Raw genomic sequence first — 22,500 nt, 5'->3', positions numbered from 1 at the left:
TGTAGATTTATAAGCAGTTTTTTTTTTTCGATAAATGTTAAAAAATATACATTATTGATTATAAATATTTTATAAAAATTGAATCTTAATAAATAATTTAAGTCAGAGGTTCTGCGTGAACTTTTCTAAAAAGCTGACGAGTGACTTACCTTAATTACTTGTATTAAATCTCGTAAGAAATTCATTGTAGTTTAATGTTTTCGTAATTAATATTAAAAATCCATGATGTATACTGATATGAGTACCATATTAACATGTATCTGAACATGTACATATACAATGTAGCAGGTAGTCTATTTTAATTAATAATATTTATTATTTGTAGTTAGAAAGGGTATACCATTTCAACTACTGGATAGGTTGCCGCCCTTGTAAAATTAATGACATTAAATTAATTATCGTGTAACTGCATGAACTGTAGACGTATTTTTTCACTAGGTTATAATTCCTAGGAATCCCTACTTTTGTTTAATCCACGGGTAGAACGTTACACAGATTTTCGAGACTTTCACTTTATGTCTTACATGTCTATTAAATGCGATGGGACAAATGTCCGTGTACAAAGGTTAAATTAATACCAGGCGGAAAAAGTATTTCTAATTTTTATAAAAAGAAAAAAGAATTACCACCATAAGTTGATATCATTAGCGTTCTATGGCAAACAAGTGAAATATTCTAGTTTTATCTCCTATTTTATCGATCTTTTTTTGCTTTTTGAGATAAAAAAAAACTGTTTACATGATCATGATAAGCAACCAGCCCTTGATCTGTCGCTGTTGTTGTTTCCTTCTTCTCCTAAACTACTTGGCTTATTTCAACCAAACTTGGCACAGAATATTCTTAGATAAAGGTGATTCAAGTTTGTTCAAATAAGGGCCACTCCGTCCCCCAAGGGGAGAAACTTATAGCAAAAAAAGGCATTTTTGAAAAATATTCTCAAGAACCAGTTGGCCGGGAAAGATGAAATCCATGTGACATTATTGTCAGATAGTGTAGATTTAAGTTAAGTCAAGTCATCCACTCAGAGGTAGGGTGGGACTACAATGGATGATCGAAGTTAATGCATAGGAATATACAAAAATCTTTTAAAATCTGTCTGTCTGTGAATGTCTAGGTGTCTGTCTGTCCGTCTAGCTGTCTTTCTGTCTGTCTGGAATACTTTTGTTTCCGCAAGATATCCCGAGAAGCCCTTGAGCGTTTGCAATGAAATTTCACAAAACAACTTTCTATAGCATAAGTTCAGAGGTCAACTTAATAAAATGTGAGCCAATAAAAAATGATACATGTTTTCACACTCAAAGATTATTTTTCTGATGAACCAAGAATTTAATCCAGACAACTGTCTTCAGTTTTCGCCAATAACAACAGGACTGTTTATATGAATCTAAGTGTGTCGTGCATTATAAATGACTTTTAAATCTTAATTGTTTTTAAAAAATAACTTGGAAGCCAATCAATACAACATTAATACATTTAAGCAAAAACTGACCATTCTGAGTAAATATTTCATAGCTACAATAAAACAACATACGCCGAAGGGGCCTCTCAGGTGATGAAATAAAACCAAAAAATGTTGCTAAATATATGCCTATATATATCATATAAATTAGTGTTGGCAAATCGGACGATTTTTAGTAACCGGTTACTCGCTTCATCTTCCGATCGAGTACCCGGTTACTCGGATGATTTTTCGTAAAAGTATCCACATCTTTTATTCATCTTAATATGCTTTACTTATCGGTAGTACATTTGTAGTAATACTCAAATGTACTGTATATGGACATTATATTTACAATACACACATACGATATTGTCAACGAATTTTGAATTAAAGAAAATAAGGAATTTTACACACCAAGAAGACAAATACAGACATCGTCAATCACCGTCTCACAATTGCTTTCCTTATGCTTTCCTTATCTACATTCTCCGTAATTAATAGTTAATTTGTTGAGATTTTGAATCAACTGTTTTTTCTTACAACTCCAAGCTTAATTAGTCTGTGGCGGCATTTCGTTAAATTATCAAATGAGGTAATCATAACTCAGGCCTTCACAAGTTGTATACCCCAAGCAATCAAAGCTATTAATTATATAAACTGTGAAAACTAATCAAAACAATTTGATCCACTACAACCATGTATTACATCAAGTCTAACGGTACCTAAAATTAGGGAAATATGTAAGTATATGTACATTTATAAATCATAAAACAATCATTTTTTATTAGAGATGTCAACGAATAGTCGACTATTCGACTGTCAGTCGAATGGACTGACGATCGATAATGAAACAACATTCGAATATTAGATAAAAGCAAGAAAAGGGAGTGATAATGGAATTTTCATTTCAAAATTGAAAAGCGTCCTTCCTCAAACTATACAGTTGCATGTATAGTGTATCTCTTAAGACGAATAAGAGCTCAAACACAGTCACAGTATATCAATAATTTTCCGCACTGTACATATGGAAAATACAGTATATTACATACCGAGGTAATTATTTCTCAATCACTGACTTTTTTGTTATTGTACGTAGTAAATTATGTAACGCTATACTGGACTATGAAAATTATTTAATTGACTTGCGCCAATTATATTTATAAAAAAAACTCTAGGAATTTCAATTGCTTAGGAACACACTATATTTGCATAACCGTGAAGTTTTAAAGTTCGATAATTATTAAAACAGAAATCTTACATAAAAGACATTTTGATATATAGCTTAGGCAATCATTAATTGAACAAACATTATTTAATATTTTCATCGGAGGTGTGGATAATGTGTGTTTACAATTCCCCATTTCCAATTTATTTCAATTTTCCAATTCATTTTAATTAATAAGCTTTCAAAAACACTTTGTTATCAAAAAAATAATAAATGCTCCGAAAAGTCGACTATTGTTCGGATAATGCAATCGAATGTTCGACTAAAGAAAATTAATATTTTGACATCCCTTTTTTATATGCATTTACTATGTAGATTTTTTTCATGCGAGTAACCGAATAGCAGTTTTACTAACCGATACTCGCATCGTTCGACGGTTAACCGGTTCATCGGGTACTCGTTGCCAACACTAATATAAATCGATCAATAACAAAAATTGTAAATTAATTAAACAACAGGGTGGAAGAGGGTAGAGTATGGGAAATGCAACCAGTCTCGACAAAAATATAAATTATTAAGAGGATGCTGAACAGCTATTGGATGAAACTATAATAAAGAGGCCAATGATAGATTACATTTGAAGTACATAAAGCATAAAACATAAATTTATCTTTAAGGATATCCGATCCTCAGCCAGGAAGGATAACTCCAAAAATTAATATTTAATTTGAAATGTATTAAAATGAAGCATAGGAAAGAAATTTTTTCATGCAACAATTTTCATTTCACTCATCTTTAAGATACAAGGTATTTAGAAGTCTTAGAAAAGGTCTTATAAAAGTTGACATTTGTACTCTATAAAAGGGAAAAATAATACAGTTATAGAGATAAAAGATTTTCTTGAATCGAGCCTTAGATACCAGTGCTTATTAGCATAATATGAAATAAAAAGTGTTTTATGGTGTCTTGCAATGATAGCAAAGGCCTTTTACACTATGTATTATAAAATACATGTCGGAAATAGAAAACAAATAACCAAATAAGTATAACAATCATGATACTTTCTCTGAATGCATGAATACCTATAGTTTTTTAACCTCAGATATATGTGCTGATCAATTTGCAATTAGAAAATGCATTGCTGATATTCCAATTCGCTTTTTCTGCAAAAATATTGGAAAATTTGACAATTGTACCTATATAATATGATTAACTTTATTCTTTAACTTTAAAGAAATACTGTGGATAAATTTACATAACTTCATGGTTTCATAGATTCTTTTATGAGTATTGTGATTACTTAACTGCTAATTTTATAAACCTGAGGATCGGACTACCTTAAGTAAAACCAAAACATTCACCCAGTAATGATGAAACACAAACAGAAAACGTGGCCAAAAATTCTGCCACAGAAAAGGTGTAGCCTGGAAAACCAAGTTTGATCGAATGTCTTGACAAAAACTATTCACCATTAATACACACTTTTTTCATTGTCAAGGTTTCCATACTCATAAAATGAGAAATATTTTATGATAAACGCATGTGTTTTAATTATTACAAAGTTCTTTTTTTAACTTTTGTTTTGAAAAAATATTAACGATATAAGTCACGAAAAAGCCCGGGTTTATTTGCATCAAACATTTCCATCCTTAAGATAAATTACTGGCTAAATAAGTTATTTCTCTCATTCTAAGCTTTTGATTTTGAGGGGAGAGAAAAAGTGATCACGCAACTCCTCTTATGCCATTGAATGAAATCTGATGAAACTTTCACAGAATCTTTATTACATATTGCCATTGTGCACCTCCTATTTTACTTTTTGATCCGACACATATTTTGGGTTTTTCATAGTAAAACATGGACACTGTCATTTATACACACATGGGAGGCGGGGGGTATCATTTAGTGAGCCCATTGCTCACAGTACCTCTAGTTAAAATCAGCTATAAGGATGTGGCTTTGACTGTCTGTGGTGATTCCTTCCGGATTGAATTGTTTCTTTTCCGGTGCAGGAGTATGTCCAGTGTACCTGAATCTCAATGTCCCAGTCTGATTGACCACCACTACTGCTCTAGCTCCACTGTCAGACACACAGATATTCAGGTTCCTGTTCTCATCGATATGTGTGTTTTGAAAACGACTAGCAGAATACAAAGGTTTTCATGCATTATCAAACTGAATCGTTTGTTTCTGTGTGAAGTCAGTGTAACGAACAACTTTTGATTGTTTTTTGTCATCACTGGTCATAATAACCAGAAGATCACAAGAGATACTGCTGCAGACACCAACAATTTTCGAGTTCTGAAGTCTGATCACCTCTTCTATCTCTTCATTCTTCACGATTTCCACTGTTCTGCAATCATTCTCTGTAAAAACTAGATATCCATTTTTTGTAACTGATATATCCCTTTGCATGTTCGTATTCCCTGACCTGGTTCTAATTGTCTTCATTTTTGAAAATAGCAGATTGATGTTGTAAAGTTTCAAAACGTTGCATCTCCACTTGTCCAGATTTCGTCATCACTCTGACAGGCCACCTTGTTGATATATTCAAACCCAGTATCTATGATGGTAACAGTCACTGGTTCATCAAGTAATTGTTTACGAGGAGCAGATTGTCATTCTTCTCTGGTGATGGAAATGGTGATGATAAAGCTTTACATGCCTCCGCTGTCTGCATTTTTGGGATACATTCTAGGGAAAAAGAAAAAAACGGAAGCTCCTCATCGCTGCTTGTCCTGACGTTTTCACCAAAGTTAAAGTTCACGTTGTCAAGGTATCCATATTCAGTATCTATGGGTTTTATAGTTTCCATTCCCACGGGCGATTGCTTGACTGGAGTAGAGGATACATATTCCAGTGACTTTTGTGTTGTCTTCATGATGTATTCATTCTTTTGGGGGGATGAGGAAGTTAATAATAAAGTTCCAAACAGCTTTGAAATTTGCTCTCTATATTGAGTTCCTGTGAAGAAACTAGGTAAGGAGAGCAAAATTCTTTTTGGTAGTTGATTATATTTGTCTTCGTTTAATTGAAAACTACATAGTGTGGAAATGTCCTTAGAATCGACAACAATGGTAATTGAATCGATTTCATCTTTGATTTCAAAAATCTTCTTGTTTATTTCATCCAGCTGTTTCTGTAGAGTTTGTAACTTTGTGTTTTAATTTCATCAACTTCAGCTTTAAGTTTCTTGACAAGTTTGTCGATTTCTCTGTGCTAGTCCTCTCCATGTTTTGTTATGGCTGTTAAGAGATTTCCATATTCTTTTTCAAATTGAATCAATTTGTTTTGTATATCGGAGGCAATGTCCTGGAAGGGTGGATAAATTACTTCATTTAGTTTAGTTTGATTTTACATAAATTTGCTCTCCCTTTCATTCAAAATTTGCGATATTTCTGATAATTTATGACCTAGATGTTGATCAAATGCAACACACTTCGTGCAAAAAGGAAAGTTACAGTGCTTGAAGTACATTTTACATCGCCCTTTATCATGAGATGTGCACCAAGGGTAAAGAGGGGTGGAGTTTCTGTCCTTGAAGTCAACGATTTTATGAGGTTTTAAGAGATCAGCAGAAAAGTGTTCTCCCACACAGGCCTTACACAGGTTGACAAAACATGTGTCACAGTGCATCTGTACCACAGCGGTCTCAAACAGGTCACATCGCATCAAGTCCAGGGCACTGGTACGGGTGTCTATGATTAAACTTTAAACTCTGAAATATATTCATATTTTATGGTTATTGATTTACTGTATGAAAAATGTGGCGCTTTGTGAGATTATTATTAAGATTAAATTAACAATCTCTGAGACATATTTCTTTTGATTTGGTTCAAATGTAGGTCATTGTAATAAATTGTAAATAACTGGGAGAATAATTCATGCAGATATTACAAAAACACGACATATGGGTAGAATATTCCACCATTTATTGTATCTACATGTATTTATAAAATTTTGTTAAACCTGTCAACAGATATTATAAAAAAAAAAAAATATTCGATGCCGGCTAATATTCCTTACTGGTAACAGCCTTTTTTCTAAATCGCCTTTACTACAATGCCTAAGTTGTAAAGTTTCTTGAACATATGGTTACATGAATACTTAAAATCAAATTTTCAATAGAAATACTAAAACTTATCATTATGCAATGTTACAGTAGCATTTAAAGATTACCTGACTTGAGATAGTAATGGCGGGATTCCTGTCGATCCTGTTGCTATATATATTAGTTAAGATCTCTGAGTATTGGGTGACCAACATATCTGTGTTTATACCGGTTGTTTTTTTTTTTAATATTCCTTGTAGAAGGAATTAAAATTATGTTTACTGCTTTCAATTTGTTATTGATAAGTCTCGCGTTATTTTTGCTGCCACTTATTCGTGGAAATTAAGAGAAGATTCAATATTTGTAAAAATAATCATTAGTTCTGTTGTATTAAATTTTTCAAGAAATTCTATAAAAATGAGTTATAATTTATGATAAGAAAAAGAATGAAATCTATCTCTAGTAAGATTGGTTACATTCATTTAAGAAATAAACAACGTTATTCAGTGAACATGGCGTTATGAATAGCAATTGTTCTGCTGGCATATTCCATGATGCGCGCTAGCGCATCATGGAAAATATGCCAGCAGAGCTATTGCTATTCATAATGCCATGTTCACTGAATAATCGTTGTTTATTACTTATATTTGCATTCTTTGAGTTTTTCAAGAATATCAGAGGAAATCCTGACTTACATAAGGACGCAGCTTCTTGTCTTTAGTAATGAAAAACATACGGCTTTAAAATCACTACACCTGATCAATGATCCTCTTCTCTAATAAATCACAAACAATTTATTAAGTATTTCCCTCTCAAATACAGTTATCTATCTGGATACAAGCAGCGCCGTCATCACATTCTCTTAATTTTTGTTTTGATGCAGTTGTGACGTCATCGATCAACGTTATTGAAACCCTCTGACAAAAATCAATAATTTAAATCTATGATGAAAAATAAGAATGCTTTTATAATGATTATTACTACAGAATTCTTTTCTATGATTTTTTTTTTAGTTTTTCTATTTATTTTTAATAGCTGAAATCATTCTTGAAGTCTTCTCTTTCTGAATGTTATTACCCAAGTGTGAAGAGTTATCGTTCTTTGTACAAATATGCATGATACGAAAAAATATAAATATAGCCGTTCTCTAAATTTTTAAAAAGTTTTATTATTCAATTAAATACATTGACCAAAATTAAATTTTTAAAGATATGAATCAGCAATTTTAAATATTCTGAATTTCCTTTTTTTCAAAGAATATGATTAAAAACTTATTTTTATTCCTCTCATGAAACATTTCATATATATACTTCTCAACACGGTATATAAGAGTAGTAGAGATTGTTCTACACAAGTGAGATATAGAGCAATTGCACTTATAGCAGAAGCAGTTGCGTCTATAGTGCGATGAACGCAGTTGAAGCATGCAGGTTCATAGTGGGAGAGAGCAATGGATATGCAAATTATATATTTTTATGCATGTAGACATAATTACGTTCATTTTGACATATTTTTCTTGCATATTGACATAATTTATCTTGCTTGAAGGGAGCAGAAATATGCCAATTTTATACAATGCAAATCTCAACTGCAATATCATGAATTTTCGGGTAGCTTAAAAATTAGATAGTTTAATAATATTTAAGATATTGAGATTTGACTGTATATTTATACATAAAAGTGATACATAACTGTCAATGTATGCAATAACTAGATGTATTTTATCATGATAATCAAAATAACTTTTGTTTTATTTATCTTTCTACATGTACTTCCATTTTGTCTCCTCTGTTCAGCCAATAGAACACAGCAGGCCATACAAAATTTTGACTTTTAAGTGGAATTTTCTTAATTGCATGCCTTCACCAGTGAGCAAACGGCCACGCTGGAAAAGACAGACAGTATCATTCTATGGAAACTAAAATAACTGGCTCCTCATACTGAATCTGTCGCTCAGTTTAGGATAGGTCACATCTACATATATCTCATATAAACTTGGATTGAAGAAAATGTGCATGCCATCATGTTTTGCATCTTAATTTCTTGATGTCTGAAGCAGAATTTTGAAAGCAATTTTCAATCAGAAAGATTACAATTTCAGTTCTCATATAAAGTTTTATAAAAAGTTTTTATTACCTAGGGCTATTGAAGGTCTCGCATATGTCTTATCGATGTATAATGAAACATTTGCTTTTTTTATTTGTTGTTTAATTTGTTGTTGTTTTAGTTGATAAGTCAATGTGGTGTACTGAACAGATAAGATGTTGGACTTCTTAGAACGGAATTTGAAATATCTGGCCATTTATTGTCAGGAATAAAGATTAAAACTGTGACAAATCGTGAATCAAGTATATAGTAGAGACAAATCCATAAGGCTGAGATAGATAATTATCATGATTCATTTCTTGTCCAACTTGTGTAGTAAAGAGCAAGGATACAGAAGATAATACTTGTGTACATTCTTTTTTGATGGTGATTTACTGAGTAATTTCATTTTTTTATTGCCACTCTGTCGTTACAAAATTCATTCGTTTATAAATACCATTGTCTACACAAAACCAATAAAATAGAATTCAAATGAATTTATGCATTGCACTAATGGCAACAAGCATTTAGCATTTTACAGATGCTTTTTTTCTTTTTCCTTTCTGACATCAACATGATTTAAAGTTTTTAAAGTGTTATACAAGTAATGTTGACTCAAGGATGAAAAAGAAACACAATGTTCAGTGCTCTTAAGTTTTTATGAAAAATATTGTAAATTTAAAGTAAATGTAACAAAATATAAAATGATTTGAAAAAATAATCACAGGTTGTATGAAAATGGCAACATTGAATTGAGAATTGCACTAAATTGTCTTCTTCCATATCTCGCCTACACGTCTCCATCATGACGGTCATGTGATATACTGATGGTTTCAATTTGATGACAACCAATTTTTTCTCCCAAATGCTTCATACTGTTCAGAAGTCTGTAATTTAGAAGATACAGAAATTATGAGCAAATAATGCCACTGATATTTATATCATTTTTAAATTCATCAACAGTATACATGATTTATGTCAAAAGTTCTGATTACGATTCTTTAAAGTAGGTATATGCCTACCCCTAATCTATCTCAAAAAGTTAAGTAGTATCCTGAATGTATGCTTGCTTTTAATCAAATGTTCTCTATAGTTTATATTTTCATAATTCACAATAACTTGTTAAATTCCTGCCCCATATGGTGCACCTCATTTTTCTATCATCATTTAACACTTAAAAAATCGTCTTCAAAAAAAAAAGAATTCTATGTATAGAAATTTTTTTTCTTTAAATATTATTTGTTTTCAGCAATAAGACAATTCATTTCTCGTAAGACCTCACTGGCTTACATGTTTTTCAGCTGTTGTTGTTCAGTTTGTTCTCTATCAATGATAATATCCTTGATCCAACCACCCTACATAAAAATCAAAGTCTATGATTAATACAGACAATATCTAGAAATTGAAATGTAAAAAAAAAGATGATAGGCTAGAGTTATTAGTATATGTTTCACCTTTGGACAACTATGATTGAACTTTAATTCTGTTACTAGAGTTGCAGTGGCAATCACTCGATTTGATGATGTGTCCTCCATGACGGTTACATAGTAATTATCAGACGATGATTTCATGGCATGAAATTGGCCTGAAAATATTTTTATTAAAAGCAGTTGAAGGCTACAAAGCAAGCCTCATACTAGTATATAATTCAGTACGTTTGATTTGGAAATTAGAAATGCATTTTGTGTGTTATGCTATGTTTTTTAAAAGTTCTTTTAAGTAATTTCACATATAAATAAGAAAAAGTTACATATTTGTAAGATAATTTAGTTATTATTGATTTCAGTTTACAAAACTGCAGAATATACGTGTACTGCAAAGCTTGTACGGCAGTACACTTACTAGTAAACTCTGGTTTGGAGATATTTCCTACATTGCTTTCTTGAGATATAAGTTCAAGGAAACCTACAGGAAACAAAAAGTTAAAATTGCATTCGATATTACCATGAGTGCATTTCTGTATTTACTGCAGCTTATGAAGTATACCTAGCCGTGTATTTTTTGTTTATTTTTTTTTAAGTGTCAAGTCTTCAGATTTTCATATCACCTTACCTCTGTCAAAATCTGACAGCTGAAGAGGTCTGACCTGAAGGTCTGGGGGCAAAGGTTCTTTATTTTTATCCCGGGAGTACAGCAGGGAGATGTCATACATCCTCATCTCTTTATCTTCTACTTGTTTTAAACAAGACTTCCAGTCACCTGTCTATAAATTTTGGCACTGTGTAATTTTTTTTTTTGTTTCTGAAGTGCCATCTCCAATGCTTAATTAACTGGCAATGAGATATTGTCATGCAATTACCGGTAAAAGCGATAATTTCACAATGAGAGACCTGTATATATATATCTAAAACATTGGTAAACACATAAAGCACAAATATGTTCAATGGTCACTTATTCGGATTTTAGATAAGTTTTGCTGGTGCTCGTTCTTAAAATATATAGCCACATACGAGGGGCGTTCAATAAATAATGTCATTGGGGCTCAGAAAGAAGCAAACGACGCTTTTCAATGATTTAATCTTCATGATTTTACTTATTAATCTCTTTTAATTCAAACACATGTCCGTAACATTTTTTATCCAATTTCTGATTGTTTTTAGAACTCATTTTTGGGTATGACCCTTAGTATACTGGAAAATGGCAGATCCAATGATTTCCTGGACTTGTTTTTTTCCTTCTGAAATGTGTTTTTTTCAAGTTTGGAAATAGAAACAAGTCAAAAGGTCAAAGATCTGGCAAATATTGTTAATGTGAAAAAACATTAACTTTCTGTTTATCCCGTAAACCCCTTTACTCTTTAGGGCATGCGGGTTTGAACGCTGTCATGAAGAAATTCAAAGTAGTGGATTCCTGATTATGGGTCCTTTCTTTGATAAACCTTTCGATTTTTTGCAAAAAAACTGCTTTCTAGACACCTCCAGATATTAAACTGTCTCCCCGAATACGAATTTGAACAAAAACACCACTAATATTTAAGAAAATTGCATATGAATCTGTTTTTGTGCTCTTGCATACCTTTGCTCTTGACAGATCTTCGCCGTTTTTATCAAGTACATCTTATGTTAAATTTTGTTTTAATGGTTTTAAGCAATAGATTCATGTTCCAATATCTGTTTGAATATAAAACAAACGTGGATTACTATAATAACTGATATTTTAAAATAATTGTTAAAACTTTTGTACACGCTGTGGTTTTCACTCATTTTTCAAAATACAGGGTGACCTAAGAGTACCAAGCTTAATTACTGTCAAACGTTTCTTAAAAACAGTGTAAACTACTCCCGATATGATGTCTATCAAATTTGCTATGTGTCTAAAAGTCATTCATACAACATCAAATATTATTTGTTGAAATTTGGCAAACAGTACATAAGTTGTTATAATTTTTGTTGGCAAGGAGGGTACCCATTTTTGATGCCCATTATATAATTTTTTATCCTTGAAATCCACCTGCTAATTTGTCTATTAAAGAGGCATTGGTTGCTGTAAATGTCACATATTTCAGTGAATATTTCTTTGGGATTTTTTACAAGTTTTACAGCAGCTTTAATGTAGCTTTTATTTTCACTCTAGTTTACTGATTCTTTACCATTCATTTATAATGCAGTGTCTCGAATAGCCCCTGTTTCCCAGCTTCTCACGATAAAACTGTGTGATGAAAAGTGGTCACATAAACTGTTATAAATTCATTAAAGATTCAATAATGAGAGAAAGTCAAGCTTTATGTCATATGACTACTATGTTGTATGTCATCGAGCTAATGACATTATTTATTGAACGCCCCTCGTATGCTTCAATAATAATTTTTTCCCCAAAAAAATGGTAGCTTACTGATTTTTGCAAATGACTTACATATACATAAAAAGAATTATTACAGTCAAGAATATTTAAACATTGATTTCTTTAACTGGCCTTTCCTAAAATCTATTTAACTCCACAAGTTACAAGTTTATGGCATGAAAAACGTTGCTTTATTCGATAACCTTGTGATGTTTATTCAAAACCTTTTGATGTATATATATATCACATATATCACAAGATATTGCAGATACATTTCAAGATTTTGAATATACTAGTACATCACTTGTCAAGATTTTCAATATACATCACAAGATTTTGAACATACATCACTAGATTTTGAATATACATCACAAGATTATCGAATAAAGTAATGTTTTACACGCCATAAAAGTTTTCTTTAAAGTGATGCAAACTTTATACATTTTTTTTTAATCTTGCCGAGGTATAACAGCCCCATCAAATTTTATTGTCTTAGTTAATTTTGCGCATTAATTTATAGCTATCAATCATGCTGATTGGAATTTTATCTCCTGGAATTCGACCAATATAATATTACAATGAAAATCAAAGTAATCATTTTACCGCTGTTGCCTCCACCACCCCCTGGATGGCAGTCACCCACAATGCCCTATCCTCGGGGGTGTCAGTGTAGTACATCCTGTCCACTGGTCCACCCCTCAGGATCACCCCCTGAACAATGAACGTGTTGGGCTTTGGTTTTTCTTGCTGTATTATGGTAACATCCTCTATCGAAATAAAAACAATCAATATCATTATATTTTTTAATCAACAAACAAACTGAAAAATAAAGCAATGAAATATAAAGTTTATGAAATAATCTCGTTCTTGAATATGTTTCTTTGATTGTTCTGTTAAAGAATATTATACATGATTTAATATTTATCACAGTCTTTATAGGAACCTAATGGAGGATACATATCTTTTCACACACCACACCCAAAACACACAATTAGCACACACCCAACAAAATATGAGTGCAAAATCTTTGATTTTCCCGTTGATGCCATCTATGTGTCTTTGTGTGCGGTTGTATGGTTTGTACTTTTGATTTGTTAAAGATATACGTATAATGATTTTTTTTTTATATAAATATATAAACCTAAAAAATATATATACATGTATAGTGAGGCGGGACAGAGGTATGTGTGTTATCAACGCTTCAGATACCCATGAAATATGTAATAGAGAGTTGTGTTCAAAATTTCCAATTTTAAGAAAAAAGACAAATGTCGCTATGGGAGCTCCAGATACTTGGAATCTTGGAATACATAAACACCAAGTGGGTATCAAACCTTGCAACTTAAAATCGTTCTGGATGTCCCCTTTAATCAAACTCTCCTCTCGAGACTTGTATCCAGAGAACGTGCCATCCGCTCGTAGGATATAGTAACGCTCACGCCAGTTACGGATAAATTCACCTACAACATCAAAAATAATCATTTTAAATAGAGGCAATATTATTGATATATTTAAAAAAAAACATTATACGTAGATTCTTTGTTTCAAGTGATTATAATTAACATTTCTTAGTCTATACGGTTAATGTCATTTAAATTTTAGAATATTCCACTTTCATTAACAAATATGGCCAAATCACCCCCCCCCCCCCCTCTTATGTGAGCCTTCGAAGTTGTGTCCCAATTTCTCACCTCTTTTCCACAGGTATCCCTCTTTAACTATAGGAGCTATCTCTTTCGGATTTTCCGTTGCCTCTCCTATTGCAGCACTGGAAAATTCCAAGCATTTAATTAATAGTTTGAGTTAGGTATATTATAAATATAACAAAGTACAAAATGCGTACACCCCCTCCCCAATTTTCTGAATTCGAATTACCCGTAGAACGTAATAAATTAGCATAATGATAAACTTTAATTAAAAATCTAGTTTCATTATGTATCGATTCATTTCCTTTCGAGATCCTAAGGTAACAAACTCTATCAAATCGAAACAAGCTATAATCACACATTTATACATGTAACTGAAATAAACATAATTAAAAGGACAGTCCAATATTTCGACTTGCTTTCAATCCCCTCTCAAAATATGCTGAAGAAATTACCTACCTCCCAACTCGGGATTTCATTGTAATGTTTTTCACTTCAGAACGGATGACGAATATTCGTTTCTAACTAGTGTTTTTGACTTCTCCTCCAAATCACACATGATGTACTTCAACTATCTGTTTGTGTAAACTTTCCCAAATTCGACATACCTCTTTGGTGCTATGAACGTATATATTTAGAGCAATCTAAACCATGTTTACCCGGTGAACAAATCAATATTTATGAGGTTTAAAGTCTTGCTTCACTGCGAAAGAATTTAAAGAGATCATTATATTGGTACTGATCTACCTAGTTTTCAAAGGTTGGATCGGTGAACCAGAAAATGTGCATTTTTTATGTGCATTTAAATGAATCTCTAACGAGAGCTGATTGTGAAATTTAAGGCATATGACGTCATTTTTCAATGAGAAAGATTGATGAGACACGAGTAAAGTATCGTAGAAAAAATTGACGACCCCCCCCCCCCCCCCCCAATAAAACACCCTCCCTTTAAATAAAATCGAAAAATTTATATAATTGGTTGTAGTATTTTGCGTGTACGTTTTACGTTTTTAATGATTTATTGCAATTGTTGAGGAAAAAAAACATATCTTTCTTACATAACAAAATAGTTCTGCAAAGTATTATATACATGTAGTTTAAACATGGAAACATCAAAAGTTTCAATACTCTTATTTTTACATTGACCTACTTTTTTGTCCTCTTATCTCCTAACGCTAACAAGGAAATGCTTTTTTAAAGTGATTTTTTTTTTTAATATTCTACCTTTGCGCGAATCAAAGATGTTATTCCTTTGCATGCATACATGTTCATGTGTCGTCAGTTTGTATTGTGAGTTTTCTGCGAGTTATTTTTTTTAAATACGTTTACGTTTCATGGCTTATAAAAATGTATTTTATCTTGATTTTTTACGGGGTAATATACTTTTATTCGTTGAAATAAAATAAATATCTTTTTTATTTTTTTTTATTTTTGCCAGTTTAGCACTTTAATATCCTCGGGGAGGGGGGGGGGGGGGCACAGGCTCCTGACTTTACTTATTTTTCTTTTAATAAAAAATTATCTCTACGTACATGTAATAATTAACATGTTATTATGTAGGGGTACATTTTTTATTAAATGAAAAAATAAGTAACGTCAGGTGGGGGGGGGGGGGGTATAATTGGAACAACTTAATTAAAAGAAACCACACATACCCTTTCACTAATATTGAACAGCGTTGATTAGAATTGCATAAAAGTTTCAATTCTTCGTGTTAATCTTTATCAAAGTACTTTGTATCAAAGTAATTTGATCAATATTAGTATACATATTAACAAACATCTTTGATTTAAAGGCATCGGGCTCGGCATACGTTTTATTAATGTTGAAAATTCTTGCTAAATATTCGTAAACAAAAGAAATCAAGATTGGGGAAAATTAATAAGCGGATTGTAAAACCATAGGGTTTAATATGTCAAAAACAAGGCGGGCCACCCATGCAGGGAGCTGGTATACAAATGATGGTAAGTTTTATAATTTATTTCCATGATATTTAAAGCCAAGTTTCTAGCAGCTTTCTTTCATGCATATTTAATAATTTTTCTTGCAATGTAAATGTTTTGCGTGGAGAACAATGAATTGATTACATGGCTTTTAAGCCCTGAATATTGCGATGATAAATCTACATTTTCAAATTGTCTTTATATTCCATGACAATTAATTTTCTCGATTTTTAAAAATGTTTAATAACTCATGGTCATCATGTACATAGTATTGTATTACATCAGGTTAAGATTTAATGTTTATTTTCAGGGAGGGAGCTGAGCAATCAGTTGGAAGAGTGGCTGTCAAAAGCTACCCCATCTCATTCTCCAGCTAGAGCCATTATTGCTCCGTAAGTTTTTTCTAGATGAAAAGCGATTGACTTTGATATTGTAAATTAACAGACCGGGACCACTCAACCAAAATATTTCATGTTAAGACTTGGCAGTGTGAAAAATGAGAGAAATATTTACCAAAATGATAAATCACCATAATTGATTGGCTATCACATTTTTTTATGATGTCCAAAAGGTTTTCAACTTCTGTTAAGGAGATCTTCTAAAGCATATTAAAACACATTGTCGGAAACCCACGGTCCATCTCGCTTCTCTTACTCTTGGGTAAGAAAAGCGAGACCAACCATGGGTTTCTGACGATGAAAACAGAAACTTTATTATATATATTGATTTGGGGTTTTATATAATGTAAATAATTACATGTAATATATGGAAGAAAAAAAAATTATATTTTGTGTTACGAGTCTGATATTTAATACAATGTATTTGCTGTCATTTTTCAGCCATGCAGGTTACTATTACTGTGGAGCATGTGGTGGTCATGCCTATGGACAGATTGATCCAACCAACGTGTAAGTAAACTGAATGTTTGTCAAACACATTAAAGGATAAAGTAATTGTTAATCATCCAACATGTGTAAGTAAACTAGTTGTTAATAAACCATATGAAAGCATAAACCAACTGGTATTCAGCCAACCTGTAAATAATCCAACTGTAGAATGTAATCAACATGTGAGTAAATTTTATTTATAAAAAGTTTTATTTTATCAATGGATAAAAATGTTTGCTTTTATTTTTCAAATAAAAAGGATTAACATAAAGTATGGGTAATTTTTAAGCAAAAAACCTTGTTTTCTAATTTTAATCCATTACATAAATTATATACTCAACAAAAAAAGAAACGCATATTCAGAATAATATGAAAATCTAAGTTTTCAGTTTAAACCTTATTTTATTTAAGCGATTTTAGAGTGTGTTGTGATAAAAATCAAACATGTCCTATGTTGCAAATTGAAAAGTCAAGTTGATGTCATTTTCATCGCCCCTAAATTCAAGGGGCACAACAATATGTACTGTGCGACGTCTCAATGCTAGTGGGTTTCCAATGTACGGCTATCGTGGAGGAATACCATCTCTTTTTAGTCTCTTGCGAACAATTTATGCACTTTTATGCTGATTTTTTCATCCAGCAATTGTAGCAGCAGTTTTTACAGCAAGTTCTGAATAGCATGATGTGCTAAAGGGGGGGGGGTCTGACGGTCCTGCCTGGTTGTGGTTACCTGCGGCTGGCCAAATAATGGTCTTTAGACGTTATAGTTTAACGGTTGCAAAGCCCATTGATTTATTCCAAATACAGTTGCAACTTCTTGTTGCGTAGGTCCGTTTAGTATCATTGTTAGCCTGGTTGTGTTCATCTTTGTTTCGGCGTGGCATTTCAGCATCAACACTGCAATCAAATCTTAAATATGGGTTTAATAGCTTATAGGAGTGTTAATAGTTTCTCTAAATCCAAAATATTAATGAAAATAGACATCGGATTTAGAAGAAATCATGAAAAACACTACTTTCATAAACATGTTTGATCAAGGGAGATAATTCAACACTTGGGTTTTAAAACCCCATGTTGTCCTTTAAATATGTCACAGGTATCAGAAAAAAGACAGAAAAAAATTGTTCCATGTATATTTTAAAATTATCTTTGACGATTAAAACAATATGCGTTTTTTTTTTGTTGAGTATATTTATGGTGAGTTTTATTTTGTACTTTCAGAAAGAGAGTGTTTATTCTTGGACCCTCCCACCATGTCCGTCTGTCTGGTTGTGCCCTCACCGAAACTTCCACATACCAGACCCCTCTGTATGATCTAATTATAGACCAAAAAAGTAGGTGTGAAAATCACAACAAAAATGTTGAATTCATAAATACTGTTTGCCACATTAATATTTTTTATATGTACACATGATGAAAAACAGTATATGTTTTTAAAACTTGTGCATATTGTACAGATTGGCATTATTAAAAGAATCTTGTATGTAAGATTTTTTACACTTTTTCTACAGTAAATGAAGAATTAAATGCCACAAACGCTTTTGAGAAAATGAAAATTGGCACAGATGAAGATGAGCATAGTATAGAGATGCAGTTACCATACATTGCCAAGGTTATGGAAAGGTATGGATTCCTTATTTTCTTTTTTGATTTTTTTCAGAAGTACCAAATAAAAAATAGAAGAATGCTACATGTAGGTATTAACAAAAGAATACCCCAGCTAAATATTTTTTATATCAAGCCTTATGTAATGATTATGTAAGAATATTACATATAACTTCACGTAACCCTGTTGTAGGAAGCGTGGGCAGTTCACCGTGGTACCAGTTTTGGTTGGTTCCCTGTCTTCAGACAAGGAGAAGCTCTATGGGTCTATATTTAGCCAGTATCTGGCAGATCCCGCCAATTTGTTTGTGATATCCTCCGATTTCTGTCACTGGGGACAACGATTCCGTTATACATTTTATGACAAGTCCTGCGGTGAAATCTGGCAATCCATTGAGGCCTTAGATAAAATGGTAAGAACAATTGTGGATCATTTTCAAGAAAATAAAGTATTTGTAATTATATAAATGGAGACTTGACATTATGCATGTATTTATCTATATGCCAATTTTGGATAAAGCTTTATTGAATAATTGATTTCAATGTACCTGGTTCTATGTTCTAAATTTTTTCTGCATTTGACATATTAAAAATGTCAGTATTTAAATAAACATTAAACATGCATTTTTGTGGAACAATTAACAGAATGATTTTCTTGGTGTCTTATTCCCCAGTTTTGTGCTTTATTTGCAGGGAATGAATGCAATAGAACAGATGGACCCTGTTAAATTTTCTCAGTATCTTAAAGATTATGAAAACACTATATGTGGCAGATACCCTATAGTTGTTCTACTAAATGTAAGTTACACTGCCTTTTTTAGCATATTTCAGTTTTTTAAATATAGTTTTATTTATTTGAGTTTGTTAGAACTATTTGATAAACCTTATGAATATTAAAATGACTTTTATGTATAAAAAAAAAATATTTAAAATCTGATGAAATATATATACTGGTTTTCAGGCAATAGATGTTCTAAGAAGAAATGGAAATGGTCACCGAATGTCCTTCAAGTTCACAAACTATGCCCAGTCCAGTCGGTGTAAGAAGACCAGCGATTCGTCCGTCAGTTATGCAGCAGGTGCACTTCTGATGCAGTAATCCTTATATCGTATATTGTCAGTGGTCTGTTACTTTACACAAAATTTTCGAACTTCAGATTTTTTTGGGTATCTATGAACACAGTTTAAAGTGTACACTCATAATTAGGTAATATATTCCTTGTATTAATGTGTCAGAATAATGAATTAGATATGGCTATAAAGCAAAATTCTGAGTCGTCAGTCTTAATTTGGCTTGAGTCAAGTATGAATGAGTTGCCAGTTTGCATTTACATGTATATGTATTTTGAAGTTGCCTTTTTTTCTTTTGTAATAAAATCTATAAAAAGGAAGTTTGTCTTGTGCATATTAATTTCTATAGTTAATGAAATTAATGCATTACCTTTTAGTATTGAATTGGGTTGACTTTTACATGTTGTAGAGATGGCTTTTACTTGGCTGCTCAAACTTGCTTCATTTCATGAAACAATAAAACGCTTTCTTTGGTTGATACATGTAGTATGGGAATTAATGTTGCAGCTGTTGCAGGAAAAATACCTAACCTGCACACACATGGGACCTTCTGAAGAAAGACAGAATTCTTACTTAAAACAATTCTTACTTAGAACTTAAAAACATGTTATACAATCAATATTCTTTTCATACAGAGTAAACCCGTGTACAGGAATGTCGACAAGATTACTTGGGGAAGAAGATAGGAAAACGAAATTGTTTTGGAGGGTTGTTTTGCATTGTTAATTATATTGCATTGTAATACTAATATTATAATTGATGTCAGAGATCGATTTTGTTCATTACCTAGAGTTCTAGTATTCGATCTTTCCATCTGCGTTGTATAAGTTTTAGTTGTATTGTAATTTATTTTTTATTTATATTCTTTTCATGTGTATTGATAGAAAATCCTTATAAATCAGTGCAAGAATAAGTTGTAGATCTGCAGTTACCATATTTAAATTTACCAACTCTTTCTCCTTGCAAAAGTTCGTAAGGAATCATTGTATATTAGACACTTTCGGTAAAATCGTGTATATTTGATAAGAATTGAAGATGAACAAATGGCAAGATACAATAGCAAAAGACGCTATTATTATTTATGGGGGTCGACTGTAGTTTTCATTGCGCATTACTTCGCGCATCATAGTAAAACGAAGCATGTTCATTGTTTTAAAGCAATTTTTTTCACTTGATTAATAAAATCAAACAAAATTATATAAGAAATTGAGGTTCAAAAATGTAATTACAATTTTATATAACTGAATTATTAACCGATTTTGCAACTGATAGGTAGGTTGACATCGTTATAGTGTGTTTTTGACGTTATGATAAACTGAAAAAAAGGGTAATAAAAATGTTTTTAAATAAAAAGTAATAAACATAGTGTCTTGAAATTTAAAACATAGAAATTTGAGAATCTCTCCATTATTCTTATCATTTTTTCATATCATACCTTTGTGCTCGTCATATTTTCTAGTACTCTATAAAAACAGGAAAATTTGTTAATTTTTGGCCTTTTGAGTTGCCCCCTCTGGAAACAAGACGGTAGAATTTTGTGTTTCTTACACATAATGCACAATATTATATATTATAGTTTTAACCAAAAGTCTATTGTAGTATTTTTATAATTTGCTTTTAAGTGCTAAAAATTGGCATTTTCCTATATAATCCTATAATAAATGTACCTATATTTTGAGATTGTTCCTAAAAATACCTGGACGGTAGATTTCGCCAAACTTTGCATGTACACTAAAATTAATGTAAGTTATATGTGGTATAAAAATGAAGAGTTTCGCTATTGTAGTTTCACACAGTAAAATCCCAGTCGGCCCACTTGTAATTGTCATGTACATGTAGTTAGAATTCTGCCATCAGAAGGTCCCGAGTGTGTGCGAGATCACTTCCTCATCCGTTTTAGGGAACAATTAAATGGGAACTGAAGTTTGTGCAGTAGTAAATTTCTCGGAATTGTTCGGGACAGATGACACTTGGCAGTTAGAAAATGTGACAAAGACGCACACCATGAGTCTTTGGGTCACGCCCACAAAACATAAAATCCCATATCTTTGTTTATTTGAGCAAATAACCTGTCATTATATATACTGACGTACATGTAAAATGCACCAGAGAGATAAGAAAACTTGAAAAGAATATGTTGATTATCTTTCATTCTAAAAGGAAATTTGCCTGACCACAAGTTGTGTTTGTCTCTGATATAATTATGGCGGTTGTATTTCATCCTTGCAGAACATTGCCAAAGTTGAAATCAGGAAGGACACTCTTAGCCCAGGTTTTTTTTTTGGTTATTCACCATAGGGAATATTATATAACATTTAATCCGCTTGAAAAGTCTTTATATTTTTGTATCGTATTGTTTATGTGCCAGACTAAATGTGGCTGGTAATGTATATCTTTATTCCAAGAAACTGCAATGTTGTATTTCATGCGTTTTATTAAATAAACTTTATATAAAATAAATAATTTAATAAAATGAATAATATCAACAACAGAATGAACAATAGACAATATTTTAAACTATCTAAAGTAAATGGTTACATTTTACAAAATGCTTCTTTTAGCCAATATATTGTACTAAACATAGGAAAATACATTTCATTGTCTTCTTATTACATCTCAAAATCAACATTCATACATATGCATATCGTTATTACATGTATCATAGTTATGAAGTTTTAATCATAACAAAAATAATCAAAATTGTAAAAATTGAAAGGAATCAGAAAGAGAGAGAGAGAGAGAGAGAGAAATTGACATGATTTTAATGTCTAGAGAATATTGCACGATGAAGATTTGTTTCCATTGTTTGTTGGAGCACTTTTAGAT

General features: G+C 31.7%; 3 protein-coding genes across 3 annotated transcripts; 1 reads left to right on the top strand and 2 right to left on the bottom strand.

Annotated features, from left to right (window-relative positions):
* Positions 1-4,535: 4,535 nt before the first annotated feature.
* Positions 4,536-5,021, bottom strand: LOC134232038 (uncharacterized). The gene is made up of 2 exons (XM_062714012.1): positions 4,783-5,021; positions 4,536-4,686 (listed from the first exon to the last, which is right to left on the bottom strand). Exons 1-2 carry the CDS (start codon positions 5,019-5,021, stop codon positions 4,536-4,538), a joined length of 390 nt encoding a protein of 129 aa, XP_062569996.1.
* A 4,381-nt stretch (positions 5,022-9,402) lies between these two features.
* Positions 9,403-14,824, bottom strand: LOC134232046 (RAC-alpha serine/threonine-protein kinase-like). Its single transcript, XM_062714019.1, has 9 exons — positions 14,628-14,824; positions 14,214-14,290; positions 13,857-13,982; positions 13,126-13,289; positions 10,795-10,945; positions 10,585-10,647; positions 10,197-10,327; positions 10,033-10,097; positions 9,403-9,629 (listed from the first exon to the last, which is right to left on the bottom strand). Exons 1-9 carry the CDS (start codon positions 14,645-14,647, stop codon positions 9,533-9,535), a joined length of 894 nt encoding a protein of 297 aa, XP_062570003.1. The 5' UTR covers positions 14,648-14,824; the 3' UTR covers positions 9,403-9,532.
* Positions 14,825-16,012: 1,188 nt separating this feature from the next.
* On the top strand, positions 16,013-19,990 carry LOC134232045 (protein MEMO1-like). Its single transcript, XM_062714018.1, has 8 exons — positions 16,013-16,132; positions 16,422-16,503; positions 16,951-17,019; positions 18,220-18,332; positions 18,510-18,621; positions 18,797-19,016; positions 19,297-19,401; positions 19,565-19,990. Exons 1-8 carry the CDS (start codon positions 16,081-16,083, stop codon positions 19,700-19,702), a joined length of 891 nt encoding a protein of 296 aa, XP_062570002.1. The 5' UTR covers positions 16,013-16,080; the 3' UTR covers positions 19,703-19,990.
* Positions 19,991-22,500: the final 2,510 nt, after the last annotated feature.

This window comes from Saccostrea cucullata, unplaced genomic scaffold (assembly GCF_032062105.1).
Source record: "Saccostrea cucullata isolate Sc308-1 unplaced genomic scaffold, CSIRO_AGI_Scuc_v1 ctg4556, whole genome shotgun sequence".
In the NCBI taxonomy this organism is placed as follows: Eukaryota; Metazoa; Mollusca; class Bivalvia; order Ostreida; family Ostreidae; genus Saccostrea; species Saccostrea cuccullata.
Note: the sequence above shows the minus strand (reverse complement) of the source record. Positions and strands in the feature narration are given on the sequence as shown.

Coding starts and splice junctions, on each gene's coding strand:
- LOC134232046 (XM_062714019.1), bottom strand. CDS start 14,647: ATGAAATCCCGAGTTGGGAG. Junction 14,291..14,627: donor ATGAAATCCCGAGTTGGGAG/GTAGGTAATTTC, acceptor GGAATTTTCCAG/TGCTGCAATAGGAGAGGCAA. Junction 10,648..10,794: donor GCTGTCAGATTTTGACAGAG/GTAAGGTGATAT, acceptor TGTTTCCTGTAG/GTTTCCTTGAACTTATATCT.
- LOC134232045 (XM_062714018.1), top strand. CDS start 16,081: ATGTCAAAAACAAGGCGGGCCACCCATGCAGGGAGCTGGTATACAAAT. Junction 18,333..18,509: donor TCTAATTATAGACCAAAAAA/GTAGGTGTGAAA, acceptor CTTTTTCTACAG/TAAATGAAGAATTAAATGCC. Junction 18,622..18,796: donor ATTGCCAAGGTTATGGAAAG/GTATGGATTCCT, acceptor ACCCTGTTGTAG/GAAGCGTGGGCAGTTCACCG.
- LOC134232038 (XM_062714012.1), bottom strand. CDS start 5,021: ATGCAAAGGGATATATCAGTTACAAAAAATGGATATCTAGTTTTTACA. Junction 4,687..4,782: donor ACACAGAAACAAACGATTCA/GTTTGATAATGC, acceptor TGTGTCTGACAG/TGGAGCTAGAGCAGTAGTGG.